The sequence below is a fragment of the Musa acuminata genome, chromosome BXJ3-6, assembly GCF_036884655.1.
Source record: "Musa acuminata AAA Group cultivar baxijiao chromosome BXJ3-6, Cavendish_Baxijiao_AAA, whole genome shotgun sequence".
Classification (NCBI taxonomy): domain Eukaryota; kingdom Viridiplantae; phylum Streptophyta; class Magnoliopsida; order Zingiberales; family Musaceae; genus Musa; species Musa acuminata.
The window spans coordinates 28,471,829-28,489,174 of record NC_088354.1 but is presented as its reverse complement, the minus strand read 5'-3'; the positions used below and the strand labels follow the sequence as shown (position 1 = coordinate 28,489,174).

At 35.9% G+C, this 17,346-nt stretch overlaps 2 protein-coding genes across 4 annotated transcripts; both read right to left on the bottom strand.

Annotated features, from left to right (window-relative positions):
- Positions 1-2,300: 2,300 nt before the first annotated feature.
- LOC103988757 (uncharacterized) lies at positions 2,301-8,025 on the bottom strand. 2 transcript variants are annotated; one of them, XM_009407388.3, is made up of 8 exons: positions 7,820-8,025; positions 7,143-7,183; positions 5,861-5,932; positions 5,674-5,757; positions 4,777-4,811; positions 3,732-3,817; positions 3,008-3,073; positions 2,301-2,518 (listed from the first exon to the last, which is right to left on the bottom strand). In XM_009407388.3, exons 1-8 carry the CDS (start codon positions 7,884-7,886, stop codon positions 2,427-2,429), a joined length of 543 nt encoding a protein of 180 aa, XP_009405663.2. In that variant the 5' UTR covers positions 7,887-8,025; the 3' UTR covers positions 2,301-2,426. The 2 variants fall into 2 exon arrangements, with proteins under 2 accessions (XP_009405663.2, XP_009405664.2); XM_009407389.3 differs by having other exon boundaries at positions 7,143-7,180; positions 7,820-8,018.
- A 2,711-nt stretch (positions 8,026-10,736) lies between these two features.
- LOC135641694 (transcription factor VOZ1-like) lies at positions 10,737-16,513 on the bottom strand. Of its 2 annotated transcripts, XM_065157335.1 has the most exons (5): positions 16,090-16,513; positions 15,798-15,992; positions 11,938-12,454; positions 11,619-11,767; positions 10,737-11,420 (listed from the first exon to the last, which is right to left on the bottom strand). In XM_065157335.1, exons 1-5 carry the CDS (start codon positions 16,300-16,302, stop codon positions 11,247-11,249), a joined length of 1,248 nt encoding a protein of 415 aa, XP_065013407.1. In that variant the 5' UTR covers positions 16,303-16,513; the 3' UTR covers positions 10,737-11,246. The 2 variants fall into 2 exon arrangements, with proteins under 2 accessions (XP_065013407.1, XP_065013406.1); XM_065157334.1 differs by having other exon boundaries at positions 10,737-11,767; positions 16,090-16,512.
- Positions 16,514-17,346: the final 833 nt, after the last annotated feature.

Here is a 17,346-nt window from a genome sequence, read left to right as displayed (position 1 = left end):
AAGATGTAATAGAAGAAGAAATCATTAAAATTAATGATGCACCCAAAAGAAATGCTTTTCAGATATCACAGTCGATGTGAACTTCCACCCCGTAAGAAAGAAGACCATTCGATTCAAACTTCAGTATCTTCCTCTTCGGATAACAAACACAATAGAACTAAAAAATAATAATCAGACCTTCTTTTTTCTGATATGATAAAAGAAAGAAACTATAAATGTTTTCTTTTTCTCTTTCTCTTTCTCTTTCTCTTTCTCTTTCTCCAAGAGGTGAGTGAATCTCTGATCTATAAGGTGATACGTAATTGTACCGTCGTAGTTAAAGCATTCAGCATGATGTGGCTCGGTAAATCACATGGAAGTGGCTAAATCCAGGGTTTCTTTGAACAACACTTGTTTAATGACTTTTCATATGTTCTTACTTGTACTCGCTTCATACTTTGGGAAAGCATGATTACATGTCTTTTAATAGAGTGAAAATACTCAACAAGTTGAACTTGAACCTGAAATCTGTCCTTCCACAACCACTGTGATAATAAACAATTTTAGGGTTAGACAAGTATTTTATTATTTTTTTTATTTTTATTTTAGATGACAAAAGAATTTAATTAATAATATAAGGGAACTCTCATTCTGTATTCAGCAAGAATATTGCTTTTCGCCACTCTCTCTCTCTCTCTCTCTCCATCTTTTCCCCACATTATTTCTCTGGTTGATGTTTTATAAGTCGTAACATATTCTTAGTTTGCGCAGCCCTTGTGATAATAACAATCTCCTCATTTATCCAATTATTTTAGTTAGGAATTCCCAGTACTGTTCTAATAGTTAGGAATTCCCATTACTGTTCTAATAGTTAGGAATTCCCAATACTGTTCTAACCCCTTGGGCACCTGAACTTAATTACTCATAGTGGGGTCTGCAATGAGATTGGTGTGTGTGCATATATATATATATATATATATATATATATATATATATATATATATAAGCAAACAAGGACGTGGTATAATTAAGTAGAAAATGATAAATAACTACAAAAAAAAGGGCAAAACCAAATATAAAGAGGAAAGATAATTTTTTTTTATTGTTATTGTATAATTAAATAATCAAATGTTTATCTTTTCCTTAGGGCTTGAAAGTTTGGGTAATAAAAATAAAAACTTACCCAGATTGGTTGGAAGTAAGTTTAGGCTTTAGGTAAGTGGCTCCACTCAAAGAGGTGTTTTTAAAATAATAATATATATATTTGTTTTATTTTTAAATAGTAAAAATCTGGGTAAGCATTTATTTTTATTGCTTGGATACGATAAAGTGTTATATAGGCTTTGTATTAAATATGATTCCTGTTCTTTATATACTTGTATCATGATATGATATGCTTCCATGATGTGTTAGTATGATTATTTTAATCATGAACTTTTTTTTCTTACACAGTATATACACGAATGCAGCAAGGCATAACCAGTGAAAGCCATTGTTGGATGAGGCTGGTCAGGTAGGTCCACAATCCCGTGACATAACACACAACCAACCCACAGTGTGACCACAAGTTAATTTGACAATTTAGTTTGCATGAAAGAAAGACGTCAGAACCTCCAAACCAAAGGATGTCTCTATAATGTTTGTTCATTATCAAACTCATAATAACATATATTATAGTCAGTGGGGATCAAAATAGGCAGTGCATCAATATGCAGTGAAAGGTAGAAAGTACATCTTTTAACAGGTTTGTGTTAAATACCTATGACATACACGACGATTTTGTCGTTATTGAGACCGTGCAAGGTTTTCTATAAATACAAAGGGATCTGTAAACATATCTCTGCCTACATTGAAATTATATTTGTTCCATTTCTTGCACTTGTATGCGAGCAGCAGTATGCTGTTCAGTTATATAATATTTGTTCCGTCTAATTTAAATTATAAGAATCTCTAAAGATTCTTTTTCTTCCTAGCGTGCAACCAAGAGAGATGTTATGAGATTCTTTGGGAGTTTATAGTTGATAAAATTAAGCGACGTAAACACTGTAATGTGCACCGAGGGATCGAACTTTCTTTGTATTATAGATATCTAACGTGGAAAGTCTAAAGTCTTGGCAGGTTAATTCTTCATTCATATTCTTAGTAAAAGAGGATTGTAAGTATGATTCCACCTTTGACCGCTTCCCTTGTTTTATTTCTTTACAAATATCCTTCGATGGTTGGTCCATTTTATCCTCCAACCATATGGGCAGCATCATGCTTGCATACAGATATGCAAATGTTCTCTTGAGAATGCAATGGGGAGATAAGAAGATATAGTGTGCTCGGAAATATTTCTTTTCACATCCACATTTAGAAATTAGTTGAGGCGTGCAACTGATTACATTGATTCCAACATTGTGACCATGCTCGTGCGGAACAAGCTGATTTGGGCCATCTTAGAGAAGTTAGGACTGAGAACGCAAAGCACCCTTTTTATCTCTAGCGAAAAATGCAGGAGGCAGATCAGTTCCAGTTTCAGCTCTCTTCAATTCTTTGGCTGCAAAACGCAGGAGCCAGATCAGTTTCATATATGCTATCTCGAAACAACAACAACTCTCTCTCTCTCTCTCTCTCTCTTTTAATAAATGTTTAGAACCTCAAGTAACTAATCGGTGCAATATCAGACAATCTGAATCATATTCAAAATGTTACGGAGAGATTCGTAGAATTAGAAGAACTATTAGTCTTGGAAGCGATAAAGTACTCAGAAATGCATATACAAAAACCAAAAGTTGTTCCTTGATCTTAGAAATGGTAACCATGTGTATTTTTCCAATAAAAGATTTTATAAAATAATGTGTTATAGAGCTTGGCCATAAGGGAACAGTTCATCAGATGTACATGGCATTAGTTGATTCCGATTACTGAAAAGCTTTGAGAACTGTGGATATCATATCCTCTTTTTTGTGGTTTATATTTCACTCCTTCAATGATAAGAGTAGAATTTGGATACTAAGAAGACATTTGTGTGGGGAGATACACGTACCAGCTTTTTCCTCCTGCCGTTTCTTTGCAGCTTCTGCTCTTTGACGACGTATCAAGGCCAGACGCTCTGCAACAGATAAATGTTAATTAGCAAATGTGAGACTATTTTCATCACTCCCACATTTTGCTAACCATGCTTCACACTCTCCATGACTTTACAGAAAACATTACTAACGATCTGGTATCCATAACAACCTTTACTTAACATCCATAGACTATCAAGATTCTTTTTCAGAAGCTCAACAGTTAAAATAATAATAATAAAGTCACAGGCTGAAGTATTACCAAATGTCAGAATGAAAATAATAATATTATTATTACAGCTAAAAAGGGGCTTATTAGAAACCAGTCAACCAAGTGGCTGGAAGTTAGAAGCCAATCTTATCAAAGTCATGAAAGTATACTAATGGCTTGCTCCTTGTACCTACAATGATCTAAAAGCATGTGTGAGTTGATTGATAAGCTAAAACTAACCAAAAATCAAGAAGCCATCTTGAATAACCTGCCATGCGATTTTTATAATTAAAATGTTAGAGTAACAATAGATGCCTTGGGGGCTCAAATGTAACAGAACACTACGAGGTGATGCTTGACAACAAAGTAAACTCAATGAGCTATTTCCAACGGATCAACATGTTGGTTCTGCACAGCATTGGTTTAGAGAAAAATTGTGCCCTTAAAGTCCACAAAAAAAGAAAAAAAACAAGGGACTTGTCTAATGTTACCTAAATCCTTCCGAGATTGTTCCGTTTTCCCTTGTTCCTGCAGCCTCATGTATCGCTCATGAGCTCTTTGTTTCTCTATCTCCTCCCTGTAGAAAAGAGGGCGACAAGCTTTAATATAGTTCACAAGAAATGCTAATAAATCAAGAATAAACTATATCACAGAGTATATCAACCTAAAACTACTTAGATCTTGTGTGAATTATACCATTTAAACTGCTCCGTAAAGTGCATATAAGTGCTGGGGAATCTTACAGTTTTATAGCTGATGTTTCAATGTAAAGCTCGGTTCTACAAACAATGGTCTTACAATGAGCATCAGTACTCCACAAATAAATTGGAATGAAAGGGTACTTTTGCATATTAGTCTCCAAATATTTCCTTTGTGAAGCTTGATTGATACAAGCTGTCCACAGAATACAACATAAAGACTGGTTAACCCAACCAGGCATGATAAATGACCTCATTACCCACTACTAGTATAGTCTAAGCCTTGATAACTTAAAAAGGGGGACAAGTTTAAAGTATTCTCTCTTGTACTCTAATATCATCATATCCCTTCAGTGGCCTTTTCAATCCAACTGTTGTGCAACAATTTGGTGAAAAATAATCATAGATCCATGATAAAGTGGATTGATTAATTTAATCACTGCACTTCTCCATCTCCTCCTTGTCGAGCTGTCTTCTCCAAAACATTGATATCAGGGTTTACTGCATTTGTTATATGTCAAAAGCAGTTGTTGCTAATACATGTTCATAAGTTTTAAGTCTTCATCTTAAAGCATGTAAAACAGGATGTTACTGAGGTAACTTGGCAAAGGACCAGGAATAATAATGTTTACCTGTACTATAAAGGACACAAAAAAGATGTTTCAGGATAATACCAAAGTTTAGACCATGGGGACCCACAAATTATTTTAGCCACCTTAATAAGCAACTGAAAAATGAAGCAAAGTACAGACAATTTAAGCCCACTCGTGAAAGTGGCTCAAGTGAAAACTTAGCAAAGAAGACCTATAAGGAGTCATAAATACCAGTTGTAACACACCTTTCACGTCTTGTCAGTTGAGTTGCATTTTCCAGCTGCGTTAATATGCAATAACATTAACAGACATCAGGTCATCTAGAAATGGTTATCGAGAACCAAATTTACGTAACGACACTTCTCTATGAAGAGATAACAAAATTTAAGAAGAAACAAGATAAAACATTTAAGAAGAAACAAGATAGAAGCTGCATATAACTTCAGAGTTACCAAGATAAAACATTTATTATCACCCATATGAATTAAAGACTGCATGAAAATCATGGAACACATGAGAAGACCAATATAACGCTCACCATGTTAAAAATTAATGAATAAATATTGGTCTGATACAGTTTCCAGAACCTATTGGACTGGTGTAGTACCAGTATAATTAAGACGCATAGTGACTTGCATAGCCTAATATCGTCAAATAAAATAATAAAAAATCAAGAACAGAATGATTCCAGCAATGAGCTACACGTTCCAATAGAAGTAATTGATCGGATCTATGGATACTAGGCAGTATACACATGCCCTAATAGTATCAAAATCTTGTTTGAAATGATGACCATATGAGAAACAAATATTATATGCAGAATTCAAACCCCTGGTCAGAAGGAAACCATGCTATAAGAGAACAAGACAAAGACAGTATGCAGATGGCATGACACTAAGAAAAGAATAAAGATAAAAATAATGTGTTATCAATTACTTTGAAACAAGAATACGTTCAAAAGATAGCAGCCAATGAATGAATCAGAAGTGTCATTACAAGAACAAAAGTGGTGATAATCTATATAGAGCTTCAGTCAGAATTTAGCACGTGGAAGATCAGTGAACATAAAGTGTCTAAGAACATTCAGTTACCAGTGAAGGATTCTACAAGAAATGAAAAGTAAAAGGAACATTTCAACTCACATTAGCGTCTTTAGCTTTTGTAGTTCTTGGCTTAACAAAGTTTGGATTTTGGATCTCAATCAAGGAAATTGTGCCCTTCCTTCTCTGTCAAGAATATGATGATTCATCAACATCAAAAATATTTCACAACCCATTAGGCAAAAGAAAAAACATCGGCAATAACACATGATTAAAGGAGATTTTTCACCCCAACGTCTTCTCCAGAATCTTCTCCACTTCCCTCCTCAGATCCTTCTTTTTTATTGTATTCAGTTTGATCCTATTGAAGTTAAAAGGAAATAAGTTTGTAATTCTAAGGACAAAGCAAGCAAAACACATAATGGAGGCCAAAAAACAGTCTTCAGAATAAATGAGTACCACTGAGCAGAAGTTACTGTTTTATATGTTGCTGTTTCGAGCAGCTAAGCACACTTCAAATAGTAAAATAATAGAGGCTAAATTTTGATTAGAAAACTACTTGAGAATTTGAGATCAAATGTAAATAGTGCAGACCATCTCCATCATTTTCGATGAACTAGTACTGCAAATCTTACTAACCCACAGTACACAGTCATGGATTTCCATAATCTCCTAATTGTAGCATCTTAGCCTTCAATATTAAACTCTTAATCAGTATTCATTCATGTGACTCCACCGACATCTTTAAGATTGTACATAAATTTAAAAAAAATATGTTCTTCGAAGTGCATCTCTCTCAGCACCACCAATCTGAACTAATTTATCTTGCCTTAACAATGCCTATTATCTAGTTCTCTAATTAAGAGCAAAATTTATTATACCTTTCTTTCTTTCCTTTACCAAAGACTAATAGCACCAATAATAAAGCCAATAAAATGGCACTTTCTCACCATAACTTAATGCCAAATATCATTTCAAGATCCGCATAAACCATCTCATCCTAGACTGTAATACTAAAAAATTGTCTGCCAGCATATCGATCATCATGTTTTATAATAAACATAGCAATGGAACGGACAAAATATCTTACATCAAAATACAATATTGAGAAACAATAGCAGAATCATGGGAACTGTCTGAATATTCTTCCAAATCCAAGCACTGGAAATTAGACAAAAGGTTCAGTTAAAGAAAGGACCACAGAAGTACAAAGGACATGAATAGCTTGGGGGCAGAGAAGTCACTGATTCAATTTGCCTGACTGGGGATAGAATCATATGAGAAAAGAAGGGATGGGTTACAAAGAGGCAATTGCATAACATGTTTGCGTGGAATCAATATTTTGAACAACAAAAAAGCATAAATAACATGATGGTGAAAGCATTATTCACGCCATTCATAAGCATGAAAGGCCCATCAACAACCTAGTTATTCCTTTAACACCTGTCCATATGTTATGCAAAGAATGACTAAGATGCACCAAGTACAACATTGTCTTTGAAAATTAAAACTTGTAATATTGCAAATTCCAAAGGAATATGACCAATAGGACTATTGGTCATGAGGCTAACCTGTCTGATGGTGCGAGAACAAGCTGAGGTGCCTGCATCTGCTATCATTTTAAAATCAGAGACAAATCAGAAGAGCTTGTAGCATTTATAATAAATAAGAAAAGATTAAGCATAAACACTCAAGTTCGACTACATCTCCAACCTATACATATATATAATTAAAGATATATGCTCCTATTAACCACCTAAACACACTGGGAACACATATGCTACTAAATTAACAATAGTAATGTAGGACCAACCTGACTATTACAGGGAAGTCGAAAATTTTTGCAGGCTAGAAGCAGGAGATCGGACATAAAAGCAATAGGAGATCACAATCATTATACTGTTCCCACATTGGCCATATCAATAATATGGCAATTGAAGAAGAATACATAAAATGGCAAGTACTACTTTAACAAGAAAGATCAAAGTAAATAACTTCATCGGTATCCAATCATAAGCCACAATCTCCCTCATCTTCATCAATGACTAGCTATAACAAGGTGAACGCCCACCTGGATATTTCATGATCTCGAGCCAAAAACATGATAAGATATAACATAGTGGGAAAATTTACAATCAACATCCAAGAAGTAAAGATCCACCGCAAAACCTAGAAACAAAAGAGTATCAAAGAAACGCTGCATGTCAAGGGACGAAGAGTAGGGAAGATGATCGAGTGATGGTCGTACCCAACTCCTCGGGAGTGGAGAAGTTCCTGCGGCCCGTCGGCTTCACCTTAAACTTCCCCCTCCCCATGATCACACCACAATCAAGAACGAAGAAGAAGAAGAAGAACTCCGATCGCTCTCCGCCCCCGACCACTAGAAGTCACCACCTCAACGACGGCCTGCTCCCACCCGCCTCGATTAATCAGGCGTGGCGTGATGGACCAGCGTTGCAATACTTCTTTCACTGGGGGGCGAAGTGCTAAAAGAAACCGTTCCCCACACGAATCCTAAAGCAGAAAGAGCGAGCGTTGGATCTTGGAACCTGTGTGCCCGGGGGAGTCTCACCCATCATCTGCCGTCCAACGTTCGCATTCTGATGTGATCGGACGGTTGGAGAATCCAGAGGTAAGGAATCCACCTCGAGGAGTGGGAATAGAATTCGAAGCCTTCTTTGCCTTCCAAGTTGGCTGTGAACCTTATCCTCCTCTTTCTATTTTTTTCTCCTTATTTTTTAAATTTGATTAAATATATATATATAAACATCATAGTACAAAAGGGTATTGTGAACAATAAATTGGGACATAACGGAAACACATGCAGAACAACGAAATGTACATGTGCTTTTATGAGTCAATACGATGCAAACATAATCCTTCACAAATGTATTCAGATTTGAAAAGAAATAAAAGCAAGAGTGTACAAGGATTTCAAGCAATCACATATAGCTCAAGTCAAATAAGAAGGTTAGATGAAATCAATTTCCAAAGGAATGAAACCAGAATATGCGAAATCGACCAAAGCTCGATTTCTAGCAGAATTCAAGAGGCACATTGAATAAATGATTCAAACTATCAATCGTACTCCAATTTTACTCAGAAAATATATCATTAGAAAGATATTTCAATATAGTTTCTGATGAAATAAGTTTCGTACGAATCAAGGTCTCCAACAAGGAGTTACCATTGATTTAGTAACCAAAGGTTAAAAAATAAAATTACTATTTTGTAGAATCTGTAGGCTCATTTGAAACAGAAGTTTGGCCAGTCAAACTTACTCCGAATTCTTAAAATAAGCTATCAAAAGAAAGGTTTATGAGTTTATATTCTGATCAAATAGGTTTTGTCCAAATCAGAGGTCAATACATGAAGTTATAACCATAACAAGGTAGAAAGGTCAGAATCTCGGAAGTTGCACAGATTCGAATCATTACGTTTAAACAAGAGATATATCAAATGCAAGGTTAGAACAATTCAAAGTTCCTCATATTCAAAGCAAATGTAGAGATAAAATTACTGTAAGGAAAGATCAGGACACTTGCAAAATATATATATATATATATATATATATATATATATATATATATAAGAGAACCTTATGACATGAGTTACATGGAACAAGGAGTCAGTGAGTGGAGTATCGAAAGTAATGGAATAAAGTTGCAGTCTTTTGCTTTGTTTACTATTCTTATGTTCATATGCTTCTTTGGCTTCATGACCATTGCTAATCCAGAGGTAAGGAATCCATAAGGAGTGGGAATAGGATTCGAAGCCTTCTTTGCCTTCCAAGTTGGATGTGAACCTTATCCTCCTCTTTCTATTTTTTTTTTCCTTATTTTTTTCATTTGATTAACTATATATATATATATGTATATATATATATATGTATATATATATATATATATATGTATATATATATATATATATATGTATATATATATATATGTATATATATATATATATATATATGTATGTATATATATATGTATATGTATATATATATGTATATATATATATATATATGTATTTATATATATATATGTATATATCTATATATATATGTATATATATATATATATATAAGAGAACCTTATGACATGAGTTACATGGAATAAGGAGTAAGTGAGTGGAGTATCGAAAGTAATGGAATAAAGTTGCAGTCTTTTGCTTTGTTTACTATTCTTAGGTTCATATGCTTCTTTGGCTTCATGACCATTGCTGAGCATCTCAAGAGAACAGTATCCATGCCCCTCATATGCACCCTTTTCTCTACGCATGGAATTTGCTTACTCAACAAGTCAGGTTGGTTGACTTTTAGAGGCATCATAATTTGCTCACTCGGTCACATCATATGAGCTTCAGTAAAGCAAATGACAGCCTGTTTGACTTAAAAGCACACGTAGTTTCTGTATCTTAATCTCCGTCAATACCATAATTAACTACCATTGTGTGGTGTAATAGAAAACAGCTGTTCTAAAAAAATTAGACTTCAGTTCGAGGACTATTCTGCACTATGACTTTACCTCTTAAGCTGTGTGATCCATCCCATAGATTAGAACCATCAGACCAGTTGATAATACCGTAACACTGATTACTGCACTTGCAGGTACTTCAAATGTCTTCCAAATTTTGATTATTATTGCATCTCAATAAGCATATTTAGATATGCTTATTGAACAATTTTATGTAACAATTTTTTTGTGCACTCAAGTAGCACAAAATAAAAATCAAATGAAGAGAATCATTAAAGGATCCAAAAGATTATCAAATGCTATGTTGTAGAAACTTTCAGAAACAGAGAAGAACACACAACAAAAACAGTAGTGTCACCAGTATCAGATGTTGATCTATAGAATAACATGACAATCAAATTTCACTTCTTTTCAATTTAACATATTCTGAGAGACAATAATTACTAGGAATGGACAATTCATATTTTCACAAACAATCGACGGCAGAACAATTGCAATTGTATAATCCGGCTGTTTCACATATAACTTATATAGTATTGCAACCAAGAGAAAAACTGTCATAAAAGGAACATTAATTGTCGTTCTGGGCTGTAACCTTTAAAACACAAAGTAGCTTTCAAATGCAGAAACAATTTTGTACAGGCTTTATCCTGACTTAGAGACCCTAAAGTACAAAAGGATCCAGATATATATCCTCAGAACCACAAAACTAGTTAGGTTTTCTTGAAATTTCAGGAAAACATAGCATATCATGGAAACCAGGAAAAATATACAATGTTTGGTGCAACTTTGCATCTACCATTCTGAAAAGCTGTGCACCAACCAGTTAGTTGCCCTTCTTGTTAAAAGACATCCAAAACCTGGAGAACAGTAGGTAACATACTCCAGCTTTGAAAATAATAAAGCACTCTGCTTCAACATGATCTTTTTTTAACAGATTCCAGTTCTCAACACCATAGCTATATATGATGTTATTTAATACCAAAAACTTAGTCAGGCAAATGCGACCAATTAGTTGAAACAAACAGCAAGGCGGCACACTGACATTTGAGGCAAAACAAATTATTATAAGGAGTGAGAGAACACTCACTATGGAGATGCAGCAGCTTCAGGTTAGTTATATTCTCTTATGATCCATAACTGTTATTCAAGCTAGCGATAGGATAAGTATATTGGATGTTGGGCCCAGAACCAGATTTCTCATCTAGAAAAGCCATCTGGCTGGAAGCATGCAAGAGAATTCTCCTTCTGATCTGCCACACCTGAAGCTGTATAAAAGCTTCCAGCAATGTCTTTCTGATTAGCTTTTGTCCTGCTCTTGGTATTCTTTGTGTAATCCACACTGTTGTCTGCTTTGAGCCTCCCCATCTGCTGCTGCAGATCCACAAGTGAATTACTGGTCAACTTGGCTTTGGCACTTTTCTTTGAATCGACGAGTTTGAATTCTAGCCTATATAACGCGAACACTTCACAATCATTGATCTCATATTCATACAGATGCCACTCGTAGTGAGTGAGTGGTTGTGGATCCATGTAATAGGACCTTTTTAAACCCCCATATTCCTTCATTACCTGCTTTCTAGATTCATGCCAACCACGTCCATTATAATCTGGCAGTGACCTTTGCTTCCGGTTACCACTCTCAAATGCTCTCCTTGGCTTGTCGAAAAAAAGCCATTCTCTAAGTGATTCGCCTTCAAGAACACAAAGATCAAATAGATCTGCACCAATACACAAAAATTCTTGGCGATCAGATGAAATTCATTGAAAGGAGGAAAAAAGACTCCACCATCCATTCAGAAAATGGTTCTCAAATGAGTTGACTGGCTGACTTGAAATCATGAACAAAAGAGCAGTATTAAATGTCTCTGAAGATGCGGTACAACCATACCTGGAGCATTCCATGGAGACTTTGAAGTTGCAGCACCTTCACATACTGGAATACCAACATTTTTTCCTTGTACTTTTGCACTAAGAGCAGCAAAAAGTGGACCATCCTTTAGGTTGATACCTCCAGGGCGCAGCACTGGTGTCATACCAGGTGGGCCTTCATTAATTGCTAGAGTGGCATGGAAGCTGCTGCAATAGTCTTGGCACCATTCTGAGCCTTGAGCAGGCCTTGGACAATCCCAAAGAGCACACTTTGGCCTTAAAAATGCAGAAGGTGGAGGGCAAATAGCTGGCAGTACATCTGAAATATGGGGGAACACATCTTGGGTGTTCTGCTCAGTAGGGTTGATATAAAGATCATGCGACAGTTCTTGATGCATATTGTATTGCTGATAATCAAAATGATATGGCCCTTCCAGGCAGGTCACAGCAGCATCATGAGCCCCATTGGGGTGGTTGCTTTCATAGTGATCAGCATACAGGAATTCCTGTTCAGCCACTTCCTGATTCATATGGTACTGCAAGAAGCCAATTTGACAACTTTCAATTGCCACAATCACCAACATAAATTGACAAAAAGTGAATTAGCATGTTATTGAAATATATATACCCATACCATAGAGAGAGTGAAATGTACTATATTGTTTGACTGTATCCTGACAAATTGTTCAAAATAAAAAAATCCTATTGTCACGAGTCAAGGACTACCAGGGAGGATGTTTGAACTGTCAGAAATTTGTCTGAGTTCTTAATGACTAGAACATGAAATGCAAACATCACAAAACAACAAGAAAACTTAAGTGATAAAACTCACAACTGAAAACCCAGAGCTTTCAATTTCCATTATTATAAGAACCCAAGGAGGAAAATCTGCACAAAATAAGCCAAAATTTTGTGCACGTTTTCTAAGAACACTGCCCAATATGTGTATGACAATTTTGGATGATAAGCAACATCAGATGTACATATTTGTCAGAGAGATTATTATATTTTGGGTACAAGTTTATATCAAAAGTACGATGTCACATGTTGCATAAAAAAAAACAAGTTATAAGTTAAATAAAAGTAAAATTAAATGAACTCAAATCAAATCCAGAAGCAAGAGGGCCAGAGGTCAGAAAGTTCCTCTCAAGCACTCTAACTAAACTAGAGTTAAAAACCAGCTAGACTTTAATGAGCAACTCGAACTCGAACCACTTGCCGACACAAGATTCATCCACTTAAAAAGCATTTGAGATAAGCCCAGACAGCCCACAGATTTTTGAAGCATTAAGAAGCCTTACACAAACAGGACCGAGTTAGTTTGTGTTTGGCTCGTTAAGAGCTCGATTCACCAGCTCAACTTCAAGCCCATTCATCTCAGCCCACAGTTATTTTGACCAATCCAAGCCCATCAATCTCAGCTGTTAACTATTTGAACTTTAATCTTAGTCATTTATTTGTTCTAATGGCTGAGATAAAATTTATATAAGTTAGGGCCTGCAATCTTTCTCAAGTTTTCTTTGTGGCGGTGAAACAGGACTCCCTCCCTCTCTCTCTCTCTCTCTCTCTCACACACACACACACACAATCTCTCCTCACTCTCCTCTGTCTTGCTCTATGCAATCCTGCTCCTCTTCCTTCTTTGTGTTCTTAGACACCATCATCATTGCCACTGGGCTAATTGCTGCCACCTCCTAAGACCTTTGAAACTGTCAGCGGCAGAATCCACACTGGAAATCAATAATCCATGCACTTATTTGATAGGAATATTTACACCTGCTATATGGGGTATAATAATGCAGATTTTTCATTGTGTTTTGAACCCTAAAACTGATATAATCAAGAAAGCGTCAAATGCTGCTAGACTTAGAATCCCAGATTCTGTTTCGGTAACTTTGGGGCAATGAAAAGTGCATGAAAATTATATTATTGTCACAAAAGAAATTTAGGATCTTTAAACTGTTTTATCAAGTTGCTTGTCTTAAGAACTAGTTAGTTATACTATGAAAGATCACATGGAAGCCAGAAGCTGGTGTCAGACAATGTCACATTAATGGCCTTACAAAATCTTCCTCAATATTCTGAATAGCACTTGAACTAGGCAGCCAGAGATACTGCTTATAATCTAAACCAAAGAAAGACTATATAGACAGAAAGAAATAACTTAAAACACATGCACAAAGACAGTTAAAAATTAACAAAAATAATTATTTCTGAGCAAATGAAATAATGATGACAATCAATCATCTATCAGGAACATCTGTAATTATATGAGTTAGATGGTAAGTGAAACTCTACCTAATAAGAAGTTGAAACTAACAACTAATCACTTATATCTCATAATCTAGCTAGGTCAAGTGATCAAAGAAACAGCAACAGAGATAATGTGATGCCTGGTGCTTCCACACCTAGAGGGATATCAACACTAAATCTACCGGGTCTCATGAGCCAAAAGTAACAGACTGGAAAGGTTACATCACACCTCCTAAGGAAACAAGAAAGATAACATGATGCCTGGAACTTCCCCACCTCAATCAATAATCAACACTGAATCCAGCGGTAATGGACTGGATAGGGTACATCATCCTCCTAGGATGTTACTTAAATAGCTCGTTATGAATAGGAGACTAGCAAACTGACTCATTTATATGGTTATCTCACAAAGTGACATACAAATCATACAAACACCTTTCTGACCACTGCATATAAGAACAATAAAAAAGAAACAACATGAATATCAGATGCCAACTGCATACAAACTCAAATCAAATCTAAACCCCTTGTTGGTTTCACCATGGGCACCTCTTTAAGAGACTCCAATGCACCATTCATGTGGCCAAGTGGAATAAAAAAAGGGTAATTTTGAATCTTAAAGGATTTGCCTTGCATGGATTAGCAGATTTTCCTTAAGATAGAAATACACCACAACGTGTGAGAAAATGAATTGTCAAAAACAATAAGCATGGTTATGTAGGACAAAGAAAGTGGAATTGATTGTTCCACTTTCCTTGAAACTAGTTAGGACCCCAACTCTAATCAATGATTTATGCACTTAGAAAGAGTGGAATTGATTGTTCCATTCTAGCAGTCCTAAGAACTATCCACAATCCATAAAATTCAGATTAGCAAAGTGTGTTGTCATTTTTCCTTTCTTCGCTTTTCTATGTAAATAAATGTTGCTATGCACAATGTTAAATGTTAGAATGCTGATTGGTCCAAGAATGCTCACAACAACTCCAAATAAAACACCTCCCAGATATGATGAGAAATGATGTGTTAGTAAATGAGAAAGAAAGGACATAAAAATTCTTTCATCAAGCATCAGTATGAAACAATTACTGAATTGATGTTGCTAACACTCATCTGCTTAAACTGAGAATGCAGTCTGATGAAGGGAACAGAAAAGATAAATATATTCATAATCTTATCTACAATTAGACAATGACTTGAGTAATCTCATCTATACTTTTATAAGGACTGACTAAAAAGCTGTCATACTTGATCAACTAAACTTGCACCAAATGGTCCTTGTCTTGTGTCAAAGGAAATGGTTTTTCATGTCACGCTGTTAGATTTACCAAATTGGCAATTCTTCATTGTTCTTGAGAATTCTGAAGCATTCTCTTAAACTAATGACGTTTTGATGTTAGAGCTTGCATCAACGTTTTTTTCACTCTATTCATGTAACTTTCTTCTTTCCCTAAAGTTCCACTGAAATTGTAGATTCTATTCTCCAACTAAAACCGTGACAGTAACAAAATTGGATTTTATTAATATATTTATTCAAATGCACAATTACCATATTTAATTGCACGACGAAAACAAATATTTTATTGATATACAATAGAAAACAACATTCAGGCTTCAGATCATATTCACCTCTTGATAGAAGGTAGCAGCCTCTCTACCTTGCGTGGCTCCAACATCAGCTTGTTGGAACTCCACCTGTTCAGGCTTTGGAGTGTTCCTGAATGCCAAATCGGCCAGCTTGCTCGTTGCGTCATCCTCCTCCTCGCTCAGCTGCAACAGCCGAAGAGTCTCCGAGAACAGATCCGAAGTGTCGGGGGTGTTCGCCTGTCCACCCAGAATCAACCACGACTCCAACTGACCGAACAAACCAACAGAAAAACCGAAGACGGAAACAAAAATAGGGGCTTTTAGATTGGATTACCTGCAGGGAGGTCGCGGGGGATGCCTGATTGAGTTCGGCCCTCCACTCGCGGAGCATCTGGTGGACCTGCTCCTCGAGGACGGCGACGTCGGCGGCGCGGCTCTCCTTGAGGGCGGACTGGAGGTCGGTGAACATCTCCTGGAGGTCGTCCACCCGGTTCCTGGCCTTGTCCTTGAAAAGCTGGTGCGAGACCGACTTGGAACCCTTCCCCATGGCGGCCGATCGAGCGATCAGGTGCGTGATCGGGGAAGGGGAATCGAGGGTGAAACCCTGAAACTGGGAATTGGTAGTGGAATCGAGGAGCTCGGGTTGAGGGCAAGAGAAGAGAATCGAGGAGGAGAAGGAAGAAGAAAAAGAGACGCTTTAATCGATCACCAACATTGAAAGATGGAAGCAAGCAGCCGAGAGAAAGGCAACAGGGGACGCGGCAAAAGGGAAAGGTATTAATACGGGCCGCTGGTAACAGCGGCAGATAAATGTTTTCTCCGTGGTTTAACTCTGTAATTAATCTTTTATATAGGTATAGTACCAAACGACGCCTCCCCAACTCTCTCTCACCTTACGTGGCAGTCCAACAGAGCCGCCCTAACATCATATTTTCTGTGGGCCCCTTTCCAAACGTTAGTCTTTCGACAAGTAATTTAAGTTACTGAAAGGGCCAAAAGGTTTGCTTGACTTCGTAGAAAAGACTTGCAGGTCTAAATTGACAGCCCTGGAAGTCCATGGACACGGTGGCGACCATATATTGGCTTTTTTTTTTTTTTTTTTCTGATTCAGTCTCGTAAAGGACTAAAATGAAGATGCCTACAGTAAGATCTCCCGGATGGTAGAGTAAGTTTTTTTTATTTGTTGTGGATATAAAGAACTCATAATGAGTTTCATAATTAATTTTAAATTATAAAAAATACATTACTCTTTCAATAGAATTAATTTTACCATCATTGATTTAATAAGAAAATACCCTTCTATGTTATTATAGCATACATTCAAAAATCAAACATAAATATTATCTTAAATAGTAGAGATAATTATAGATTACCTCCTATAGTTAATTATGATTAGTATCTCGATTTCTATACTTTAAAATATAACATCTAGATCTTTATATTTACAAAAATGAAACATTTAACCTCGATTCTTCTTACATCGTTAATTTCGTCTAAAGAAAAAATCATCACTTGGTGTAAGTACAAAAAAATACTAATAAAAAAAATTAAAATATATTTTTATTATTTTAAAAATTATTAAATTTATATC

Coding starts and splice junctions, on each gene's coding strand:
- LOC135641694 (XM_065157334.1), bottom strand. CDS start 16,302: ATGGGGAAGGGTTCCAAGTCGGTCTCGCACCAGCTTTTCAAGGACAAG. Junction 15,993..16,089: donor CCCCCGCGACCTCCCTGCAG/GTAATCCAATCT, acceptor CTGGGTGGACAG/GCGAACACCCCCGACACTTC. Junction 11,768..11,937: donor GTCTCCATGGAATGCTCCAG/GTATGGTTGTAC, acceptor GTATTGGTGCAG/ATCTATTTGATCTTTGTGTT.
- LOC103988757 (XM_009407388.3), bottom strand. CDS start 7,886: ATGGGGAGGGGGAAGTTTAAGGTGAAGCCGACGGGCCGCAGGAACTTC. Junction 7,184..7,819: donor CTCCACTCCCGAGGAGTTGG/GTACGACCATCA, acceptor TTAAAATGATAG/CAGATGCAGGCACCTCAGCT. Junction 4,812..5,673: donor CAAAAGCTAAAGACGCTAAT/GTGAGTTGAAAT, acceptor ATATTAACGCAG/CTGGAAAATGCAACTCAACT.